The sequence below is a fragment of the Anomalospiza imberbis genome, chromosome 11, assembly GCF_031753505.1.
Source record: "Anomalospiza imberbis isolate Cuckoo-Finch-1a 21T00152 chromosome 11, ASM3175350v1, whole genome shotgun sequence".
In the NCBI taxonomy this organism is placed as follows: domain Eukaryota; kingdom Metazoa; phylum Chordata; class Aves; order Passeriformes; family Viduidae; genus Anomalospiza; species Anomalospiza imberbis.
Genome location: NC_089691.1, coordinates 5,640,397 through 5,663,568, shown reverse-complemented (window position 1 = coordinate 5,663,568; position 23,172 = coordinate 5,640,397). Strand labels below are relative to the sequence as shown.

The 23,172-nt window shown below is 42.7% G+C and overlaps 2 protein-coding genes across 4 annotated transcripts in view; one reads left to right on the top strand and one right to left on the bottom strand.

Moving 5' to 3' along the window:
* Positions 1–10,168, bottom strand: part of CENPP (centromere protein P) — a 112,705-nt gene extending 102,537 nt beyond the window's left edge. For 2 of the 3 annotated variants that reach the window (XM_068201548.1, XM_068201549.1), the window contains exons 1-5: positions 10,011–10,168; positions 8,673–8,821; positions 8,073–8,230; positions 7,586–7,674; positions 4,754–4,842 (exon numbers count right to left, since the gene is read on the bottom strand). In XM_068201548.1, coding sequence (XP_068057649.1) covers positions 4,754–4,842; positions 7,586–7,674; positions 8,073–8,230; positions 8,673–8,809 — 473 coding nt within the window. In that variant the 5' untranslated portion in view covers positions 8,810–8,821; positions 10,011–10,168. Of the gene's footprint in view, positions 1–4,753; positions 4,843–7,585; positions 7,675–8,065; positions 8,231–8,672; positions 8,822–10,010 lie in introns of those variants that run through there. The other variant, XM_068201550.1, reaches the window with a different exon arrangement.
* Positions 10,169–11,584: 1,416 nt separating this feature from the next.
* NOL8 (nucleolar protein 8) lies at positions 11,585–22,110 on the top strand. The gene is made up of 17 exons (XM_068201538.1): positions 11,585–11,631; positions 12,079–12,261; positions 12,404–12,466; positions 13,269–13,347; positions 13,635–13,782; positions 14,652–14,720; positions 15,032–16,906; positions 17,191–17,307; positions 17,636–17,755; positions 18,085–18,169; positions 18,524–18,668; positions 19,177–19,260; positions 19,838–20,112; positions 20,324–20,450; positions 20,904–20,974; positions 21,648–21,730; positions 22,040–22,110. Exons 2-17 carry the CDS (start codon positions 12,123–12,125, stop codon positions 22,091–22,093), a joined length of 3,534 nt encoding a protein of 1,177 aa, XP_068057639.1. The 5' UTR covers positions 11,585–11,631; positions 12,079–12,122; the 3' UTR covers positions 22,094–22,110.
* The last annotated feature ends 1,062 nt before the right edge of the window (positions 22,111–23,172 follow it).

Genomic DNA, 23,172 nt, shown 5'->3' with positions numbered 1-23,172 from the left:
GTTTGATTTTATTCTTGTTCAACTTCTTTTCTAAATAAATTCTAAGATGTTGCATAGTAAAACCTAAACGGTAAGATTTCTCAAATTGCATCATTAACCTTCAAATATTCCCAAAATCTTTGTCCTCACCAACTACTTGCCTCTGCCCACATGACATTCAGCTTTTCAAGATTAACCTTGCAGCTTCACTAGGAAAGGAGGCCTCATGACACAGGGCATCTAAACCAAGACTTTTGTCAGACAGTTAAATCTTGATGTGATATTGTTTTCAGAGCAGAGGGGCTCCAGCCCTCTGAACATCTTCCTCACTCTCCTCTGGACTTGCTATAACAGGTCCACCTTCCTTCTTATGCTGGGGAGAGAGAGTGGGAGGGAAAGATAGATATAAATGTTTATTTTTTGAATTACTAGTAAGAATCAGGATGGAGAAAGGAAAAGAGACAATATAAGGTGACAAACTGTCAGGCAACAAAAACCACACATGCAGAGTTGCTGGGGAAAAGAGGAAAAAAAGCTCATAAAGGGTGTGCAGTTTTCACTAAGCAACTGCAGCCAGAATGCAAAGGATGCAAAACTCCACAAAAACCACATGTCAGAATTCCTGAAGTAACATGATTATTTAAACATAAGGGTGAAAAGCTTCATGTCATTGTTGATATGAAGCCACAGACTGTTAGCCATCATCAAAACACACCTGGCAAGCACTGTTTTGGAAGTATAAATATTTCTTTTGGTTACTAATATAGGATTTTACACGTTTACAAAACCTGACTGAGGAAGATACCTGACTGATATTTGAAAATATTTCATGAAGTTACACTATTTAAATTCTAATGTAAATTTGACTTCTAACTTCCTTTCTGAGATTAGCTATTCTTTTTGGATTTTCAGAACAGCTGAGAGCAGACTTGAGGCATTCACAGAATGGCTGCAACAGTGGATTACCAAGTCAGTTCACCCTTCCCAGGGAAAATTGTGCTTTCAATCCTGCTCTATTTAATACACAAGAACAGCAAACCTTAACCAATTACTCAAAGAAACTGGAAAAAAAATACATTAAGGTCATTCAGATATTGAAAATGTGAAAGAAAAGCCAAACAAATTTTATCCCAGCCTGGAAAGAACAGCATCATTAAAGGAAGTTACCACAGTAGTCACAGCTGCCAACAAAGTCAGGCCAAGATGAAAAAAACGCTGGCAGCACTGGGAAAAGTGAGTCCCTGGAAGGACACAGACATTGATTTACAATAGCTCATTAGCCCTGGTCTGGGAGCTGTTTTTAACCACAACTCTGAATTCTACATGTCAAAGCCTACACATTCCATAGGAACTGTGGACCCTTGGTAACAACTGCCCACATCCATGCCTGGAGAACAGATTCCATACAAAGTGCACTGGGCTTTTTCAATCTCCACTCGTGGAACAGGACAACACAAACCTTTGTTACAAAACTACACACTTGAAATTATTTTTCAAGAACTTGGCTATTTTTATAAAATCCACATTTATGCTATTTAAAATACTACCACAAACACTGTGACCTTGTTTTACCATGGTTTTAGTTTATTTATTTTTTGCCTCAAAATCATTTTTTGGTGATGCAGCAGATTAAAAGTTTCAAGGCTAGATCATCAACAGAAATAAAAAGTTTTGTGTAGAAGTTCAAAGAACCAGTTTCAAATGCAGTAGTTAGTCAACCAATATATGTGAGGATGTACTTTTCTCACATAGCACTGGCTAAATTCAAGATAGAAAACTTAAATCAGCGTTTAGAAAGGGGGAATCTGTTGGCAAAATCAGCTGTATGTAAATCCATACTGGCAAAAAAGTAAGAGACTGCATAAGAGCACCAGTTCAGTGACCTCTCACAGCATCAAATCTACCCATAAACACTAATTCCTAATTAGCCCAAATTAACCTAATTCCTCCTGCTGAAGTCAACTACACCACATGTCAAGGAAACATGGAATAAAATAACAAGGTAGTAAGAGAGTGGATGGCAAAATTCAAGTATTTTATTTTGAAAGAATTTAGCATCACAAAAATCCACTTGGAGCAGAAAACACTTGTCTCCAATGCCAACATCCATGTTACAGAGAAGTCATCCAAAACCAGCTAAAAGGATATTCAGGCAGAGAGTAACTCTGTCAGGTTAAAATCATGAGCTCTTCATCCAAATACTCTTTCACTTTCACAAAATATCAACAAAATACAGAAGTAGATAAGAAATGTAACTGTTGTAAAAGTACCTATGCCTCCTTTAATATGTTCCTTTATGTATTTTAAGGCAGAAAATATTTTTAACTCACTGCAGAACGCAAGACTTCCTACAATAGCATAGAAAACCAAAGCACGACTCAAAGCTGGGGATGGAATTCCTACTTCCCTTCACTTGCAATAGACTTTGCCCATGCAGCATTTAATATAATGCATATTTTCTAAATCCTGCACTCTGACTTACAGATTCTAACTAGTTAGTAAAAAGTAAGAGCAATTTTCATACCACTTAAAATTTCTATTTGCCTAAGTAACCCAGACAAAGGTGAACTCCTCCAACAATTAATGGGGTGTCAAGTCAAAAAAAGGAAAAAGGACTGACAAGAGTTTTTTACATGTTGTGGCTCTCAACACTAGTAAACTATAACATAAGTAGTAAGTGGTTCAAAGGGGACACAAGTGAAATCCAAAAATGACAACTAAATACTGTGATTCCATTTGCATACATCTGCCATTGCCACAAAATAATTAAGAAATTATATTAAAATATACCCGCTTTTAAAAAATGTACAATTCTTATATAGAGATTTTTCATTTATAAATTGCAGCAGTACCTGCAGACTGCTGAATTTTGCTTTATTTAAAAAGATATTGCTCAAGTGTTCCAGCATTCCCCTATTTTCTTCCAAAGCAGGAACTGAATGCCAGGTTTTTAACTCTGCTGCTGTTAAAGACAATTTTCTGACACGTATTATGAAAAAAAAAAAAAAAACGAAACAAAAAAAAAAAATAGAAAACTGGTGAGGAAAAAAATCCCAGCCAGGGGACAAAACAGAACAGAACTAGACAATGGATTAGGCAAGACTGGGCCAAGGAAGCAAAAGAAGAAAACAAACTGGTAGGGAGGCTGAAAATTAACAAAACAGCAGGAGACCAGATTCAGCTGGTCAGAAATGGAGGGAAAAGAAGAGAAGAGGTAGGAATTTAAGGAGCAGACTAAAGAACAAAGGGCTAGTTGGGAAAAGTCTGAAAATGGACACGAGGGGATTACAACTTGGAGAAAGAAATGAGGAGTAGTCCAACAAGGGGATTGGGAAAACAGGCCCTGAAGGGAGATCACAGGCTCAATGGAACAGGGAGGGTGTCTCAAACAGGCACTGCAGGCATCAGCCATGGGCTCACTGCCTCACACTGGCAGCGCACACCATAGCCAGGACAAGGCACACAGGAAAAGTGAAATTTGAAGGTGTTATGGGGGACAAGTTTAGGTTGTTCCCCACCCCCAAAAGTATTTTTCAGCCTACTGACCACGTTGATCCTATTGTCCATGTGGCTGCAAGGGTATCTACAGACACAAGGCCAACAGGTGGCACGTGCAAAGGGAGGTTCAGGAGAAGGCAGTGCCTGTTTTGTTGACATCTTCTATCATTCATGAAAACTTGTGCTTATTTAATACTGGCACAAGGTGAAAAAGGAGAAGACACAGGGACAAGACAGCAGCTCTCCAACCAGGATGAAATAAAGTCTGCCACTACTTCAACACATTCCTTTCCCGTGTGACTATTAAGTTCCAATACACTTCTGCTCTCATAAAATACTAATGAATAAAAACACAGCAATTTCCTTTTCTAAATCCCACTTCTTGAGAGTAGTCAACTGTTCTTCCCAGTTTCACCACAAGCTTTAGCAGATTTGTATGGAAATCTCAAAGCCTTTAAGTAAAATAATCAGTTCTCAGTAGAGACTACTGAAGCGTGAGGTAGCTCAATAGACCTCTGTCTTCACCCATCTGTTGGCCCTTTCTCTCCCTCCCCCACCTAAAAATAATAGAAAACAAAAGAATTAAATCAATGACTCAGTGATAATGGATTTCTCAGAACAGTGTGCTTGCAGAATTCAGTGGAATACTGCAGATAAATAATTTGATTGTTTACTCATCATGTTACCACAAGAAGTTGGCACACTCCAGAAAATAATTAAAACCAGCATTCATTCATACATTTAAGTTTGAATATGTTAATTTTCTTAAGTCATTGCACAAATACACTATTCCATGTTTTTAAATTGTATTTTTTAAGATGTCAGTGAAATAAATCCTGTTGCCAATAAGAAAAATGGAATTGAGAGCTGAGAATCATAAACAGGCAAATACTGGAGTGGGGTTCTGGATGTGCACTTTAGGCATTACCCACACAGCAGCGCACATGTGAGGAACAACATCTGAGGAACAATTATATTGAGATGTAATAGTTGAGGCTGTAATGTTACTTTTCTCTTCAAACAGCTAAAACACACTATAATCCAAAACCTGGCCCTGTTTAACATGAATTTGTAATGGTCCTTCCAGATCTTAACAATCACATGCTTTTCATCTCCTCTCCAGGATACAGATAAGGGATGGGAAGTGTTTAGGTTGGGCTAAGGACACATCACATAAAGACACTGGCTGCTAGCAATTTACATGAAAACTCAGTACTGCACTTAGTATCCCATATCCCACACAATAACTTGCCTTGAGCAAATAATTCCGTCTTACCGTGACAGAAACTTGCTCACATTTGAATCTTTTGTGGATTCCATTATAATGCGGAGATCGCTAACAACAGCAGACACTTTCTCGTTGTTCTAGATTGGAGAAGTAACAACAAAATATTTTAGAAATTGCTCTGGCAAGGAGAAAAGTGTGTTAATTGCATATAAAAATATAGAAAAAGACTAGATATAAAAGATGCTAACTACTATAATCTTAAAATAGCATTTTTAAAACTACAGTTTGTGTGTATAAACAGTTTCTTTAATTTCAAGAGTAGCACTATTATCCACACAAGGCTTTTAGAATAACACCTGAGTTTGTCAGCATAGTCTATATATATATATATATATATATAAAAAGGAAGGTTCATTACTTCTTTTCACATCTATCCCACTTCCTGAGGATTCTTATATTCCAACACCACCTTGAGCTGCCACATATACCAGAAAATTTGCATATAAGGTTTTATCTGTTAGTTTTGGGCTGTTTTTTAAATTTTATACCCTACAGTTTTGTCTCAAAATATTGTCTTTTTTACAATTGCTGTAACTCAGAAATATGTGTGGGATAATAAAATAATTCTCAATTAATTAATAAGCTGTGAAAGAATGAGAAAAGGTGGTTGGAGTAGAAATGAAGACACAAAATAAATTAATTCTCTTTTCTATGCATTCTTGAACACACCAAAGTAATGGATTACATAATAGTGAATGAAAAAGCTTAAACTCATGGTTTAACGACCACAGGAAATGCCTCACTTTAAACTTCTTATACCAAGTCACTACAAGCAAATAGAAATGGCAAGAGAGGACTACACACACATCTCAGCAGTCCCTGTACTGCTTGGACAGAAGCCCTAACACCTCCATCACTAAAGATGGGAAACGCAAAGCAAGGCACTAGAGAGGTTAGTGGATGTACTAAATAACATCAGGAAAAATAATTTTAGGTTTAAAGCACAAGGTTCAACAGGGGGGTGGAGCTGTGGAAAAGCTGCCAGCAGTCACAAGCGAACGTGCCACTTTCTGAAGGGACTGGTTTGCTAATGAGGGGTTACTAACATGCTAAAATGCCATTGTGGGGCTAAATAAAAAGATTTAAAAGGAAAGCTCTGGGCAAGAAAGAAACTATTTTTAAATTATTGCTTTCCCAAAAGGCTTAGACTTGTTTTGGCTGATTTTCAAGCTCATGTCCTCTCCTAATACTTAATACTACGGAGGCTGAGTTAACTCTATTGTGACTTCACTACTAGAATAAATAGCTACAGTTAACAGTGTGAAAAAACTATTCCTGATCTTCTACTGCATACCAACAGACCTGTTACCTGCTAGGCACTTCCCAAAACCAGCACTGACTCCTTGGGACAGGTGAAACTGGTTATAACTGCACTACCTTATCCATGCTAATGTCAGGACAGGTTATTTTAAGTACGATGTACTTCTAGCAAACAAAAAAAATTCATACAAAAATCAGCTCAAAATTATACTTTTACAGCTGAAGTGAGGGTTTTTAAGTTTATATACACCGGGTATTCCCTATCTTATCAGCATTCAAAGTAGCCCAAATTTCAGACATTAGGCAGCCAAGTGCTGCCGCTCAGTGGTGCAATGGCTTTAAGCACCAATACCACCGGCAGTAAATTTAACACCCAGTAACGCCTCTGAGCCCCACTGACACCAAAAGATGTCATCATGCTGCAGGAGATGCAGCTGAGAAACATTCTAAGTGCAGTTTTATATAAAAAAGTGTAAAGAGGCATCATGAAGTCTACAAGTTTAAAGTCACAAATGGATTTCAGAGATTGCTCATTCAGCTGAACTACTGCAGTTTCAAAGGATAAAATCCATGTGTGGCTATCTAAATATTCAATTCCCAAATTAATAATATGGCTTTTCTAAAGAATAGGAATGACAGGATAGAATAGAATAGGAATGAATGAATCTTTACTGTTCACTCTCAGTCCCATATCATTAAATTTAAAAAAAAAAATCAAACAACTTTAAAGCTGAGCTGAAAAATCAAGTTTTCGTGATGTTAGAAATACCATTACAAAGTACAACAGCATTAGAAAAATACTATTGAAAATTGGGGTAGAAGCTGTTTTCCTTTGCTTAGCATCGTGAATTCTGTGCTTAGAGTCTTATGAAAGAGCTCCCTCACAGAAAGTCTGCAATCATTGGTGTAACTTGTGGCAGTGCTGCAATGACTACTCACATTAAACAAGCCCACACAAATATAACCAAAGGGAAAAAAAAAAACCAAACCCAAACCAACAAAGAGTTGCTGAAGTTTGTAGTGTTTTAGCTTTTCCTCAGTTTCTTCCAGAAAGGTAACGTTTGGCATCTTCCAATTTCCAGAATAAGATATGTGACTATAGAACATGCCGTGTGGGATGAAAGCTGTGCTGGGCCAGGGTGAGGCCCCAGCAGGCACCTGGCAGAGCTGAAGGACACCAAGTGCTCCCAGGGCTTTACCTCAGTGTCAGTCTGCAAGAGCATTCTGCAGGGAGCACCTTTTGGGAAGGAAAGGTGATAAAGGCCTGGCAGTACTGGGTTAACAGCTGGTCTTGATCTTGAAGGTTTTTTCCAACATAAATAAGTCTGTGGTAACCATTTTGTGGCTGATCACTAAACCTGAACTATCTACTAGCAACTATCTTGCTCAGATGCACACAGAATTCCTAAGTTGGGTCCAGATGTTAAAGAGCCAAAAGAACACACTGAAACTTAGATTAAACAGTTGAAGGTTTCAGCTGGAAAAGGAAGCAGTGACATTTGTCCATTTGAAGTTTTGCTTGGTAGTGGGGTTTTTTTAAAAGCATACATAGACCCTTACCTGCATTTCAAGAAGCTGGAATTCCAGTTGAAAAGACAGGGAGTGACACTTCCCTGATAATCTGTGCTTCTGCACTGTGCCATCTTGAGCTGTTATAAAATCAAGTTAACAAAATAATCAATTACACATCTTGAGCTGTTATAAAATCAAGTTAACAAAATAATCAATTACACATCTATTCAATAACTACTGCATTTTTTCCCTTAGTCATATTTAAAGTACCAACTGTTACCATTCTTCATGTAAAGAAGTTTAAGATGCTAATAAACACCAACAACTAACTCCACTTTCCCCCTATGCAAAGCACAATAGTAGTCTGTCACTTTCCCATGAAGGAAAGGACGATATTCACATAGAAATTATTTTGTCAATGAACCAAATCTTACTGTAGTTCAAGTAATTGTCTTTCTGCTAACAGTAAATTAGAACAGAGGTTTGCAGATGAACTGCAACCAGTATGGTCAGTAAAGGGCACAAAACTGCTTACTTTTTTCCACTGTTTTCTTGGAATGACTAGTGAAATGAAACCCAGTAAATTCCGTTAAAAATAAGAGATCTGCTTCTAGACTTTCAAGCTGAGCTTTCAGGTCAGATAGAGATTCATGTCCCTTGGTTTCTCCCTGAGTTTCTCTTTGGAATGAGTTTCTAGAATAGAAAAAAAAAAATCAAAAGGGCAAAATACCCAGACATAACATGTCAGTACAGCAATATAATTAAATAAAAGGCATTGGTAATGGGATCTGATGGCTTTCAGACCCAAATCAGTTTCTAAGGGGTCAAGTTTCCGTTGGATCACATTGCTGGAAACAGTAAACTATTCTGACTTACATGAACTCTTTCCATCCACTGCCAGGCAGACACAGTTTTTATTCCAAGTCTGGAAGTGCAAGTGTCCATTTTGAGAAATGTGCAAAAACACACAAGAAAAGGGAGCCAAGATGCCTTTACTCATATAAGTGACTTATTTTATCCATGGAGTCTACATTTACTAACATAAGGAAAGTCCTAACACAGAGTCAAAAGCTTATCCCAAACAATTTTGACAAAGAAATTCTATTAATCTAACAAATGAAAAAAAAAGGCATACATTAACTTCAGTATCTCCTCATCAGAAAAGAAGGTGGATTCTTGTTGCATATCTTCATACTTTTCTGTCAACAGCCTAATTTCTTCTTCCAGTGCCTGGATTTCATCTTCATAAGCTTGAAAAATACCCTTGTCCATTTCTCAGAATCACTGCATAGTACAAAAGAAGGATTTTTCTCAGGAACAAACAAGGAATCAATTTTTAAAGAACACAAATATAACATTAGGCAATTGTTTCAAGATACAGAACGCTGCACAGCCTCCAGAGACAGAAGTTAAATCAGGGATCTAATGGAGTCAGAGGCTTTAAGAATCTTTTTAATTAGTCATTATCTGATCCAGGAGTGCACTCAGCTGTTTTACAGTTGCTGTAATAGAACAACAAGCTGCTCCACAGGTAAAAACCAACTGCAATCAGATACAAAAATGGAACTCAGCTTTGATCAACTGACCTAACGACTCACCTGGGCAGACGAGGCACAGCTGCTCCTAACACAATCTGCCTTCAGAGTAAACAGCAGTACAGAGACACTAACTGCAAACACGTTTCACCAAAAATTTAAAAAATAAACCTCAGTTTTCAGGAAATATAATCATCTGGCATTCAGCCTCACTACAATACATTCAGAAGTGTGTGGAAGATATATTCAGCTCAAAACTAATGTGCTACTTTTTTTGACCTGGAAAAACCCAACATTTAGTTCTGTGTGCCTTGACACCATCCCTACTCTATATGGGGTGGTTTACAATGTGAGATGTTTAAAATGTTTTAGGCCACCCCTACTCTACGTGGTGTGCAAGCTACACACTAACATCATTCAGTAAAAGGGGATGAGGGAGAAATTGGATTTTACTCATTGATTTGATAGGTAACAGTGCCTTTATAACACATAAGAAAACAACATCGAAAGCATGCTTTGCATTAAAAGCCTGCTTAATGAATAAAGGAAGAATATGCAATTAAATAATCATCAAGTCATCACCAGATTTTTTTGAACTGGATATGGTGAAGAAAGTCATTATCACAATAAAGAGAATGGGGTGAAAAAGAAAAACATTACCACAGCCGGAACATTACCCCAAATCAGCTGATCCCTCTTTTAACAGCATGAACAGAAGACATAAACTACTTACAGCTACTTAAACTCAAGGATTTCACTAGGCGGCAGAAAACTCAAACACTATTCCGACTTCAAAGATTCTATATCTAGGAAAAAATACCTACTCTTGAATCAAGTAAAACAAAACTTTTACAAATAATTCTCCTCTTATATCTCATACGTGTGTACATTTATAAATATTTGTGCATTAACAGCACATGTTTCAGATTTTTACGCACCTGCTCGTTTACAGTCCCGAGTATTTGACTTTATGCAGCTACAGGAGGAGCTGGGAAGCGCTTTGGAGCGTTTGTGAGAACCGGACTGGTGCGTTCCGTGCCCTGCTTCCCTGCGGCCCTTCAGACCTCGCAGGGCGCTGCTGAAATCGCGACTCGTCCGAGGAGCCGGGGCTGACCCGCGCCGAGGCTCGCAGGTGACAGAGGTGCCCCAGGGGCGGAACGGGTGTCCGAGCAGCGCAGTCGGGAGCCCTGGGAGCACCGGCAGCCGCCGACACCCGGCCTTGACAGCCGGCGCTGCAGGGAAGGGAAGGGGCGCTGAGCGGAGGGAGCTGGGCTGAGGGCGCGGCGGCGAAGGGAAGGGGCGCTGGGCGGCCGAGGGAAGGGAAGGGGCGCTGGGCGGCCGAGGGAAGGGAAGGGGCGCTGGGCGGCCGAGGGAAGGGAAGGGGCGCTGGGCGGCCGAGGGAAGGGAAGGGGCGCTGGGCGGCGAAGGGAAGAGGCGCTGGGCGGCGAAGGGAAGGGAAAGGGCGCTGGGCGGCCGAGGGAAGGGAAGGGGCGCTGGGCGGCCGAGGGAAGGGAAGGGGCGCTGGGCGGCCGAGAGAAGGGAAGGGGCGCTGGGCGGCCGAGGGAAGGGAAGGGGCGCTGGGCGGCCGAGGGAAGGGAAGGGGCGCTGGGCGGCCGAGGGAAGGGAAGGGGCGCTGGGCGGCCGAGGGAAGGGAAGGGAAGGGGCGCTGGGCGGCCGAGGGAAGGGAAGGGAAGGGGCGCTGGGCGGCCGAGGGAAGGGAAGGGAAGGGGCGCTGGGCGGCCGAGGGAAGGGAAGGGAAGGGAAGGGGCGCTGGGCGGCCGAGGGAAGGGAAGGGAAGGGGCGCTGGGCGGCCGAGGGAAGGGAAGGGAAGGGAAGGGGCGCTGGGCGGCCGAGGGAAGGGAAGGGAAGGGAAGGGAAGGGGCGCTGGGCGGCCGAGGGAAGGGAAGGGAAGGGAAGGGGCGCTGGGCGGCCGAGGGAAGGGAAGGGAAGGGAAGGGGCGCTGGGCGGCCGAGGGAAGGGAAGGGAAGGGAAGGGGCGCTGGGCGGCCGAGGGAAGGGAAGGGGAGGGAAGGGAAGGGGCGCTGGGCGGCGGGAGCCGCGCTGAGGGCGCGGCGGCGAAGGGGCGCTCAGAGCCGGCGCGCGCGCCCCGCACTTTTCGAACCGCGCGCCAACCCACGAGCCTGGGCGCTACCACAGCTGCTGCCCGAGCGGGGGGCGCCGGCCGAGCCTTCCTTCCCCTCCCTGTCGAACAACAGAGCCGCTGGGGAATAATTCCCGAGCTCCAAATTATAAATGAAAGCGAAAAAGCCTTGCTTTGTCGGCTGTTCCCTTGTTCGCGTTAATTTTTGCTCACGTGTTCCGGAAAACACCCCCGCTTTTCCTCCTGCCTAGTCACGTTCAAAGCGTCCGCTGTCACGGGACCCAGCCCCCGTGTTCCCACCACACCTGACCGGCCGGAAACAGGAACCCAGCAGAGGCGAGCAGCCGATCAGCATCCAGCAGCGCCAGGAGGCGGAACCTTTTTTTTCGAGGGAGGTCTGGGAAGAGTTGCTGGGGGGGAGGTAAGGCGGTGGCGCTGCGCGGCTCGCACATGGCGGCGGTGAGGCCGGGCCGGGCCGGGGGCACCTCCCGGGGCGGCGCGGCCCTCAGGCCGGGGGCTCTCAGGCCAGGGCTCCCTCGACATCCCCCGGGAGGCAGAGGTTGGGCTGTGGGCGGCTCGCGTTCCCGCCATAGGGAACCATTGGGTTGTATTGTAAAGAGCTATTTGCGCTTATTCTCGTGCGTACAGTTACGTGGTTCAGTTCTATGGTTCAGTGTTAAAAAAAAAAACAAACAAACAACCCAATACCTGAGCTCTGGTTTCCTGCAGCAGCGCGGGGTTTGCTGTCGCTGCTCTGGAACAGAGCGTGTTACCTACTGCAAGTCAAAGGAGTGCGCTGCTCATAAGGTTCTTCAGGGCTTTTTAATGCGCTCATTTGTACCTAATTCGTTATTCTAATCACATTAATTTCCGTGAATATCGCTGAACTGTTTTGTCTCTTTATAGAGGAACAGAGTGTGTATTCTGGTGTGACACCTGAACTTAGCAGCATGGAGAAGGAACAGGTTTCCAAACGTCTGTATGTTGGAGGGCTTGGCCATACGATTTCCAAGGCTGAGCTGGAAGAAAAATTTGGCAAGTTTGGGCGTGTTTTGGAGGCAGAGATTATTACCAGGAAAGATGATCAGGGTAACAGTTTTCTTTCATCTTTTAAAAATTATTTGCTTTTCTGTTTGGAGCATGAAATGGAATTTTTGCTTTAGAGACATTTCAGTTTTAAAAGAAATTATGAAACTACATAGAAACTAACCTAATGTTTGTCATTTATCAGGGAATCCTACAAAAACTTTTGCTTACGTCAGTGTCAACATTTCTGATGCAGATCTGAGAAAGTGTAAGTACTTTGGTTTTGGTTTTTTATTTTCCTTAGTTATGTTTTTGACCAAGTTACATTGCTGATAGCTCATCTCATGTTGTCAAATCCAGTTGTGGCCATGGTAGAGCCTCTTTCATTTTCTTGTCAGGTTGATTTTATTTTCTTTAAGCTGCAGTTTTGTGGAAGCTGCTTTGCTGAAGTTTTCAGAAATTGCTGTGAGCAGATTGAAAAGATTCCTTGTGACTGAAGTAGGGGATTTGTGAGTTTCAGAGACTCAGAGAATGATCTGGCTTGGAAGGGACCTTAATGATCATCTCATTGCACCCCTGTGCCGTCGGCAGGGACACCTTCCATTGTCCCAGGCTGCTCCAAGCCCTGTCCAACCTGGCCTGGGACACTTCCAGGATGGGGCAGCCACAGCTGCTCTGGGCACCCTGTTTGTTTGTTCTAAGCCTTTTATGCTTCAAGTGCTTTCATCAGATCTATAAAACACTGAAATTGATTTCTGTGGGAGGAAACCCAGAAGAAGAGCTGATGTAAAGCTTCTTTTTCCATGTGCCCCTGGATCTGGGGAATGCTGCCATTAGGCACTTTTGAAGGGAGAGCTGCAGTTTTGGATGTAAACCTGCTGGTTTAAGATTTGGGTATTGGCCCTTTCAGATACAGCCCTAACCCATGTGAGCACTCAGGTATAAGGTCATGCTGAGGGAACCTCAGGCTGTCATAGGAGGAGGCCTTGTGAAGTCTGTGATGTGCTTTTTTTTTTTTTTTTTTTCTTTTTTTATGTAGAAAATACTCATTTCCCATCTTTGTTTTGCAGGCATGTCAGTTTTAAATAAAACAAAATGGAAAGGGGGGACACTGCAAATTGAGTTGGCCAAAGAAAGCTTTTTGCACAGGTAAAAACGAATCATTTAAAATGTATGTTGTTGCTAAAACTGCCTTTCTTCTGCTTATCTGATAATGTTATGGCTGTACTTTCGTCTTGTACACTCTTATTGTTTCTGTTTTGATAGACTCTCTGGGCTGTTGATTTATCTTTGATGCTGTAACACGTTTTGCATCATTATTCCCTCAGAGGTGATGGGTGTTAATTCCCTGAGCAGTGAATGGCTGCTGTGGGAGGGGATCACTGCCAGCTCCAATTCTGCACCTTTTTCCATGTGTGATGTACTTTCTGGTACAGGCTGGCCACGGAGAGGGAGGAAGCAAAGCTGCAGAAAGAAAAACGACAGAGAAATGACCAGATGTGTCTGTTGGAATCACTGAAAAAGAAGGGAGTTGTGGACTTCCACATGAGAGCAGTACCAGGTACAGAGGTGCCAGATCATAAGGTATGGTGGGGTAGATGTATAAGAGAAATAAAACAACAAAAAGCAAGCCTCTTGCATCTAAATTCATGCCAAATGTATGCTTTATGTAAAGAAGCTTCATTATTAAGAGTGACAGTCCAAGCTGTGAAAAGTACTCTCAGGAAATGCCTCAAGTGCAGACATGGAGAGGGCTCCTGTCATTCTTTGCAGTGACTGGAAATAATCATGATCATACTGTCCACTCTTGCCATGTGCAATGAGGAAATGCTTTGTTCCTCATTTATACTGGGAATATTGATTGTGTCACCCTTAAAAGCCTGTAAAGGGAATTATTTCTATGCACCACATAACTTTGGTGGCTGGGTTGGGCTTCAGCACAGGATCAGGGTCTGCCCATGCTTACAAAAGTAGGAATGAAGTTACCTGACATGCAAATTTAGGTAACTAAATTTATATTTACTACAAAACTTTCAAAACTGTTTGCTAAGCACAGAATGGTTTTGGAGGGATTTTTTTTTTTTTTTTTTTTTTTTTTGTGAGAAGGGGCAAAAGAGCAAAATAATAGTGATTCTGTAGGTACCACTGTTAATTCATAAACCAAAAACCCTGTGCTAAAAACAGCACTTGTAAAGAAATTTAGTTCTTTATTATCACTCTTTATTTATAGGTTGCAGAAATTTTTTTTTTGGTTGGCTTTGGTTTATTTTGTTTTTGAGAAGAATGCTAGCCAAGTCGCATGGTAGGGCTCACTAGAGGGAATAAAGAAAAAAGAATTAATCACATGTGGTTCTTTATTAGTGTTTTTGTTATTCAAGAATAAACATTTGTTTTATTCCAGAGTTACTTCTACTCTCTTTTTTTTTTTTTAACACTGATTATTTTTCTTTCAGAAATGGGTTGTTGGAAAATTTGGCAGAGTCTTGCCTATCCTGCACCTCAGGAATCAACAAAAAAATAAAATATCCTTTTCTGATTGTTTGGCCTTAAACATAATTTTCTTCCTTCTTTTCTCATACGGAAAAACAGTTGCTTGAGAGTCCTAACTTTTATTCCTCTGTCAGGCTTAATTTACTGAATCCACCAAGTAAATCCTGCAGTAAGTTTGTGTGACTTGAGTAGTTGTTTTACGCTGCACTCAGTTGCTTAAAGGCTTATGGTCATGGCATGAAAAGGGATTCTTTGCAGTCCTTTCCTGCAGAATGTGGCCTGTTCATAAAGCCCTGAGTCTGCTGAAAGAATTGGGTCTTTCAAATCCTTAACTCAGACTAACGTGGTCAAGTATGACCCCTCAAAGTATTGTCACAACCTGAGGAAGCTGGAGCCAGAGCTGGCAGATGCAGCTCCTGTATCCCAGCTCACCTGGAGCCTGGAAGGGGGAGATGACAGCATGACCAGGAAACGGCGAGGGGAATTCCCTGGGATGAGGAAACCACTGGAGAAAAGGAGGCAGCTGGGCAGAGAGGCCCTGAATGGAGCAGCTCTGTCCTCTGTCCTCTGTCCTCCAAAACACACGGTCTCACCCCAGCTCTGCCAAAGATCAAAACCTAAACCTGGTGGGGAGTTGGAATTGCCTCCAGCAAGGAGACTGGATGGGAAAATATCTAAAAACACTAATGGAGTTACAGCTAAAAATACAAGTGTTTCTGATAGTGACATTGATTCTGAAGAGGAGATCAGAGCAATGGTAAAGAAAGAGGTAGAAAGACAAAAAGCTGAAAATGTTGAGACTGAAAGTGAGCACTTGGAAATTGTTGGGGATAATTTTGAATTGAAATACAGTAGCCACTGGTCCTTATGCAATTTGGATACCATGACGAAAGCTATCGAAGGCAGTAACAAAGAGAAAGAGACTGTAGAATGTGATAATGGTTATGATTCAGCAGATACTGATGAAATTATTGCTGAAAGTAAAACTCCAGAAGACTCTAAACAGGGGAGGGTGAAAAATAAAGAAATACTAGCTAAAAAAAAAAGTGGTTTGGTAAATAGCTCCTCGCTGAAACCTCGCAGTTTAAAAGAAGAACACATTGAAAGAAGAGGGAAAATTAAAAAATCCAGGATTGCTGCCTTGCAGCGTACAGCAGCCAGCAATACACCAGAGACTTGTGATAGTGACAGCTCTTGTTCAGAGTCTGAGAAATGGGAGTCTGAAATCGGCTCTGATTATGAGTCTATGATGCAAAACTGTTACCATGTAAACCTTACTTTGGATGACTTAAAAGCATTGGCTACAGAAAACACTGGGACACCTGTAGAGGGGTCAGGCAGTGAACAGAGTCCTTGTCAGTCCAGTGTTGAAGATAATCCCAAGGATAATACTGTAAATAAACCAAAACTTTCTAAAGTTAACCCTGCAGTTAAAAAAAACCCCATCTGTCCTGAAGATGTGCTGGCTGATATTTTAGCAGGGGAGGAGGATGCTGTTGAGGAGAGCTCCAAGGGACAGAATAATTCACATTTGAAGTATCAGCCCTTCAGAGGAATAAGGTCCCTTTGTGTAAAAGAGTTAAGTAAGGACAGCACTTGCTTAAAGAAGTCTGTAGAAAGTTTGGGAGTTGAAGCTTGTACATCTTATTTTGGGGAGGAATCATCTAAAAATCAGCCAAAGAACCATCCCTTGTATTCACTTGAAGTCAGCAGCAAAAAGAGACACAAAGTGCCTTGTGACCAGCATGAGAAATTGCCAGCTGCTGCCTTCTCAGCAGGTCAGAGACTTCAGTCTGGTTCTAGGCCTCATTTGCAAGGGAAGAACAAAGGTGTGAGTTCTCTACAAGACCAAAATTCAGAGCATGGAGCTGCTGCTGCCAGTACTGATCATGGTGATGAGAGCAGTGACATGGACAGTGATGCTGCAGGGGCCCGGGAACACATTGAACAGCAGCTGAAGAGCCCAAAACTACTTTCCAAAACATTAAAGAGGAATACAAGCAAAAAAAATACAGAATGTGAAGGTAATAAAGGTGGAAATGAGAACACAAGCCTTCTGGAAGATAAGGAGCTTTGTCTTCATGCTACTGCCTCAAAGGAGCCCAGTACAATAGAGAAAAAGCTCCAGGACAACCAGAGGAGGCTGGCAGCTCTGGAAGAGAGACACAGAGAGAGGGAATTACAGAAGAAACTCATTAAAGGAGCTCTTTCAAATCTGGTAATTACAACTTCTACCTGAATAGTACACAGTACAAGGAAGAGGGTAATTAATACTTGTGGAGTAAGGTGTTTTAAAATCATAATCTGGAATTTTTAATGACATTGCCAGTTTTCTTTTGAGAGTATACAAAATGCTCCATACCTTCTCCCTGGAATACCTGTAGAGTTGCAAGAGGCATAGCGGGTTCCTACTTTTTGTGTCATGAAAACATCTTTTAGATAGTCATGTCTGAGTGCAGCAAGTATTTGATGTGTTTGACTTGATAGTTGACTCTTTCCTAGGACAGGCAGCCAGCAGGACAGCACAAACACATCATATTCGATTCTGATGTGGAAGATGAAGCTGAAGGGGATGAGATGTTGAAAAAGGATGCAAGTTTGGGAAGTGGGCATGGAGAAGTAAGTGCTACTGGGAAAAAATCAGTATGATGTAATCAGAAAGTTGAATTTTTATACCAAACTATCTCATATTGTAATACCTGTGTTTTCCTTTGCATGGGTATTTTGCCTGTGGTAAAACTGAATAGTCATAACTCTAAAGCAGAATTGTACAAGGTGTGTGGACAAGGTAAGATTTGAAGCACATGGATCAGGAAGGATCAGGTTGTGCAAGAAATCAGCTTTGTCAGCTAAACTGGAGAGCACATGAACAAAGTTGGTACTGATTTACATTCTCAAACTTATGTGAACAGCTGCTTTTCTCTTCTTTTCTCTTTGTGTAACAAAGGATAAGTCAGCTCCCAAACCTTCGAGCAGACTGTTTGAAAGTAGTGAGGATGAGCAAGAGGATATGGATGATGAGCGATTCAAAATTAAACCCCAGTTTGAAGGCAAAGCTGGTGAAAAAGTGAGTGAACCCATTACTGTAATTTAGTTTTCCTCTAGGTTTCCATAGCAGCACTTCAGAAGAACATCACCTGTGTCTTTTCATTCTTGCTGAATATGATTTTTATGAACTTAAAACAGAATTCCCTTAAAGGAAGGACATAATGTGTGTTGGGGAGTGGGAGGCATTTCTCTGACATTGTCATCTTCATATACAAAGAAATTACTGGAAAAGGCATCAAAAGCTAAGCATAAAGAGTATGTTGCCATTGTTTAGTAAAAAAAAAAAAAAAGTTACTGAATTATGATTTTCTTCTCCAGTGCTTAATAGCAGCTTTTTCATTTGTTCAGCTCCTGCAGCTGCAATCTCGCTTTGGCACCGATGAAAGGTTCCGCATGGATGCTCGATTCCTTGAGAGTGACAGTGAGGAAGAAGGTAAAGCTGATCGTATTTCCTGTTTACTGGTAGCCATAGAGCCTTTCAAAGGCCTTTCTTACTTTACTGGGATCTTGCATAGAGAATCTGTCAGTGGCAGGGGAGTTGCACAGTTGTGTGATGCAATCAGGGAACAGATTAAATAAATGTTCTGGCTTTGCCGTGAAATAGATGCCTGTGACATTTCTAATGAAAGGTTTTCTACAGTGCATGGCAGAAAACTTTCAAGTAGCTTCAAGATAAAAGGAAGTGATGTGTTCATAGATGTGAACTCTTCTAGTACTATAGTAAATATTATGCATCCCACATTGCAGGCTTAGCAGAGTAAATAGAATGTATTTATTTTTCTCTTAGCAGAGACAAACAGCCTGAAGCCAGATGAAGAAGAGGAGCTTGCTGCGGAGAAAAAGAAAAATCTGCAAATACTGGGAAGCCTCCTGAATATCAACCTGGAGCAGCCCAAGCCAAATAAAACAGCCACAAGTGTGAAGAAATTCAAGTATGAATCATCTGCTATCAGTAAAGAAGGAGGTTTAGGAAAGCTTAGGAAGGAAGCTGAAAGACCCTGAATTCTTTGAATTTTGGAAGATGGGTATAAAGGGTTCTTGTGTGTTGTTTTGGGTTTTTTGCTCCTTTGGACTATTTGAATTAATGCAGTGTTTGGTACTAGAAGAAATATATCCACATCTATATAGATAGCTGTATTTATGTAGCTCCTCAAGAGATTATCAGGTGCAGGTATAAACTCACTGCATAACACACAAGTGAGGGCTATGTTTTATCTGAAACATCACAAATTGATTAAATCCACTTCTGACTATATGTTTCCTGACCCAGACTCTGACTAGAGGGTGCTTTCTAACTGCCAGTCACATTTTGGAATGATTTAGACTGTTTTTGGTAAGGGAACAAATGTGAATCTTGGTCAGAATGTAAAATTTTGAGGTAGCTTTTATTTTGGTATTTAGATTGTACACTGGTGTTTCTTTTCCTTTCTATTTTTATAGAGATATTAATGCCCTCCGTTATGATCCAACAAGAGAGGACCATGCAGTTTTTGAAAGGAAACTAAGTGCTACAGAAAAGGAGAGGTAGTATTACAGCTTGCTAAGTACAATTGTGTTTCTTCCCCTGGAAAGATGGTTATAGCAACAAACTGAGTTTGAAACTATGCAGATTGATTGATTTTAATTTAGTTCTCTCTCCAGTTGCTAAAATCAAGATATAATAGGAATTGTGACAACTAAAACCAACAAGTAGTGTCATCTTTCCTTTCTAATCCATCTGTTTTCTGGATGCCATTTTCTGTCCTTACTGAAGGTGAGAAAGGTAAATTCATGGACTTGGAGATTTGCAGGTCTGTGGGAAAAGCTTAAGAAATCTGTGCTACAGAGTGATCACATTAAAAATATGTGCTATCTTGATTTCTGTCTTACCATGTATTAAGTGAAAAGTCACTTAAATGATGTGGCTAATTAAAAAGGACTCTTGTTCCTGCCTTTAGACTCCAACCTCAGATGCTTCCGCACTGCTTTCTCTTGAAAGTGAAGCACTCCTTGATGGGCTTGGATAGGGTTAGGGAGACATTCAGAGCAAGGTGGCTCTTAGGGAAGCTCTCTTGGAAAAGGATGTGTGCTGTCTTGCTATCCTTGAACAATCTCATTTCAGTAAAGCCAAAAGGAAGAAGAGAGAAGAGAGTGACACATTGCCTCAAGTGTCTGAAAAAATCTATTATGATATTGCTACTGATTTGAAAGACTTGTTTGGATCCTCGAAGAACAGACCAGAAAAGACAGTGGAAATACCCTGGGACAAAGAGGATGGGCAGGACTCTGCCCCCGATGACCATTTGGGACCTTTGCCTGAGAACGACACAGCTCAGGAGTCGAGTGCTTTCAAGTTTTCCTTCTTTGGAGACACAGAGGAGTTGGGCATCAAAGAAGGTAACAGCAGAATATGTAAGAGATCTCTAGAACAAAGTGGAAAATTCTGGAGCAGAGATGTAGCTCAGAAAATGGGGCAGGAATAGGTTCTGTCCTTCCTAAATCTGTCTACTCCACTGTAAGTATTTGTCTTGAAAGGAGGAATTTTTCCTGACAAGTGGAGGGATAATCTGGTTTTGGCTTTGTTTCTTTTTTGGTGCTGTTATTGCAGAGCCGTACGTCCTTGGAACAATAAAGCCGGTAAAAGTCACATGGCAAGAGGATTCACGTTTCCAAGACAGCAGTTCTGAGGGTGATGATGAGCCTGAGATGTCAGAAATTGAAAAGGACCAAGAAATGCAAGTTCCGTTTCTACTTGTTGTCTGCTTGGCTGTAGTAGTTGGATGCTATGGGAATATTAATAGCAGCACTCAGGAAATGGGAAACTGGCATTGCACACCCCTGAGTAATGAAAGTCATCTTGGAAAACCATTTGTGCTGCCCAGAGTCAAAATTCCCAGCAGCCCACTTGATGTGAAGTTGAATATGAAAAGAGAGACGTTGAGCACAAGCAATTAACTGGGTCGTTTTGGTTTGACCAATTCCAAACTGAGTTTGGCCAAATGCCAAAGACACAGTCAATTTTCCTTTAAGAAGCGTTTTGGGTTTTTTTAATAGAAGGCTTTCCTTGATTACTAGGGAATAAAGCTTTTCAATGTATACCATTTCTCTGAAGCGCTACAGTTTTAAGTTGTGTTCATGGAATTTGATAGTCCAATTTAGGGTGCTAAAATCCCTTTGTACTTGTCTAGGTTTCTTTCTTTACCACGCACAGAAAGTGCTAGAGTTTTCTTCTTCTCCAAAGATGATGAACGCTTAAGAGGTACGACAGAATTTCTTCAGCACCTTTTGTATTTTTTTTTAACTGTTCCTGGAATTCTGTGAGGAGGAAAAATGCTGCCTGCTTATGAATGTTTTCTAGTCAAAATTTGGCATCCTTACTTGAGGTCAAATTAGTGGTAGAATCCCGTGAGAAAGTCCTGGTAAAATAAAGGCCAAGCAGATTTCTGGCTTTCTTTTCTTTCAGGTAAATGCGTAATTGGAATCTGGACTTTTAGAGCTTATCAAAAAAATAGTCACTTGACAAGTTACGTAGACATTTTGGATCCTTGCAGGCATAGCTTGGTGCCCAGCAATCTCCCAACCTATGTACAGGGTGTGTTAAAATGGAGAGCTCAATCCTTAGCAGGCCTCAATTCTGGGGGAAGATGGGCGATCCTGGTGCTGAGCTTCTAACGAAACAGCTGCTATTTCACTGCAATTTAGATTGCAGCACGCTGAGGAAAACTGCTGCTGCCTTTCCTGGTCCTTCGTACACCAGGCTGCGGTAGGGAACATTTCTGTTGGAGCCAACGACTGGTGGGGGGCAAGAGAACAGGAAGGATGTGAAGAATTGATTTCTGAAGAACATTATTGCTGTGTTGTCCATGACTGTTAGAAGCAGCAGCACTATCAGAAGTGGTTAAGCCTATTAATTGGTTCTTTGTTTTGTGCAGAGGGCCCAACGTTATTTTGCAGATCAGCAGAGCTCAGTGAAGAAAAAGAGGACTGGGAAGACAGACGTAGATTATTGCTTGAGGTGAGTATCTAAGATCTGTCCCCTGGGAACTCCAGGGAGCACGGGGAGGGAATGCAGGTATGAAGGGGCATGCAGAATTAATTAAGCCCCTTGAGAAGAGCCTGCAAGTTTGTAACTCCCCGGGAACAAAAGCGTTTTAGTGTGCCGGTGTGGATAACATCATGTGGGGTTGTCCAGTCAGGTAAACCAGGACATCTTTGTCTGTTACAGAAGCAGCTACTTAACTCTATGTAAAGAATGTATTTAAGAGAAACAGTGAATTTAGAGACTTCTCATAATAATACCTTGTTGGATATTCACTCTTTTCAGGAATGCAAGAAAAAGCACAAGGATGCCAAAAGAAAAGTGAGAGCAAAACAATAAATTTTCTTTCAATGATCGCAACCTTTGCCTTTTTGTTCCTCGAAGAAGTTGCCAAAGAATGTTACTTTCAAAATCCCTTCAACGATCTAACAGGAAAAAATATTGGCAAACCCTGTTAGGCAGTGTTTCCGAGCTGGGGCTGATGGTCTTGGGTGCTGGGGAGCCACGGGAAGGCTCCAGTCCTGACTGTCCGGCCAGGCTGGGGCCATTGAGCTCCGGCTCATGCCTGGCAGCTGTAAGGGCAAGCGGGAATGCCAAAGGCTCCCATGGACCCAGGCCAGGCCGGAACAGAGCAGAGCCCCCAGCCCTCCAGGAGCGGACGGGCTCTGCCAAGCCCGGCCTGGGCACTGCCCCCAGCCCAGGGACACGCGGGTGCTCTGCCCGAGAGCCGTGCCCAGAGCAGCAGAGCTGTCACGCCCCAGCTGGTTCTGGTCAGAGTGAGAAGCTAGCAGCGGCTGTGGGTGCCCTGGGCAGCACAGGAGCTGTTGCCAGGGCCTGGGGAAGCACAGGAGTCAGCCTCTACACAGCGACACAGCACGCAGGCTGCAGGGGACAGAGCCAATGGCAGCGGGCATGAGCACCTCTGCGGGGCTCTTTGGCTGCAGCAGCATCGGCCCCAAGGGCTGCTCCGTCCCTGCCTGCCTGCCTGCCTGCCTGGCTGATGGGCAGGGCCGGAGGCCTTGCAGAGCAGGGGCCATTGCGGGCACGGGTGTCCCAGGAGCTGCCCCCCGGCCCAGCTGGGCCCCACTTGGGGAGGAAGGAGGCTCCCAGCCACGGCATGGCTGAGCAGCTCCTGCCTCCCCCTGCCTCTGCCCTGGGCCCCACATCGCCTGCCACAAGCGTCCCTGGGCCAGGCTGTGGGAGGGCGGCTTTGCCCTCACCTGGCTGCCGGGCACCAGGGCCCTCCTGCTTGCTGTCGCGCATGGCAGCTGTCGGCGGGGAGTCCCTGTCCAGAAATGCCACAGTCTCCTCCAGGTGCTGGTCCTCTCTCTCTGTGGGAGAAAGAGGAGTGTGGGGAGTTTGCAGAACAGGCCCAGGGCCACGAGGGCACTGCTCCCTGCTCAGCCCCGCGTGAGCCC

Excerpts from the sequence above, each read along its gene's own strand:
- NOL8 (XM_068201538.1), top strand. The coding sequence starts at position 12,123 with ATGGAGAAGGAACAGGTTTCCAAACGTCTGTATGTTGGAGGGCTTGGC. Across the intron at positions 16,907-17,190 it reads AAGGAGCTCTTTCAAATCTG|GACAGGCAGCCAGCAGGACA; the intron begins GTAATTACAACT and ends ACTCTTTCCTAG. Across the intron at positions 20,451-20,903 it reads ATTGAAAAGGACCAAGAAAT|GTTTCTTTCTTTACCACGCA; the intron begins GCAAGTTCCGTT and ends GTACTTGTCTAG.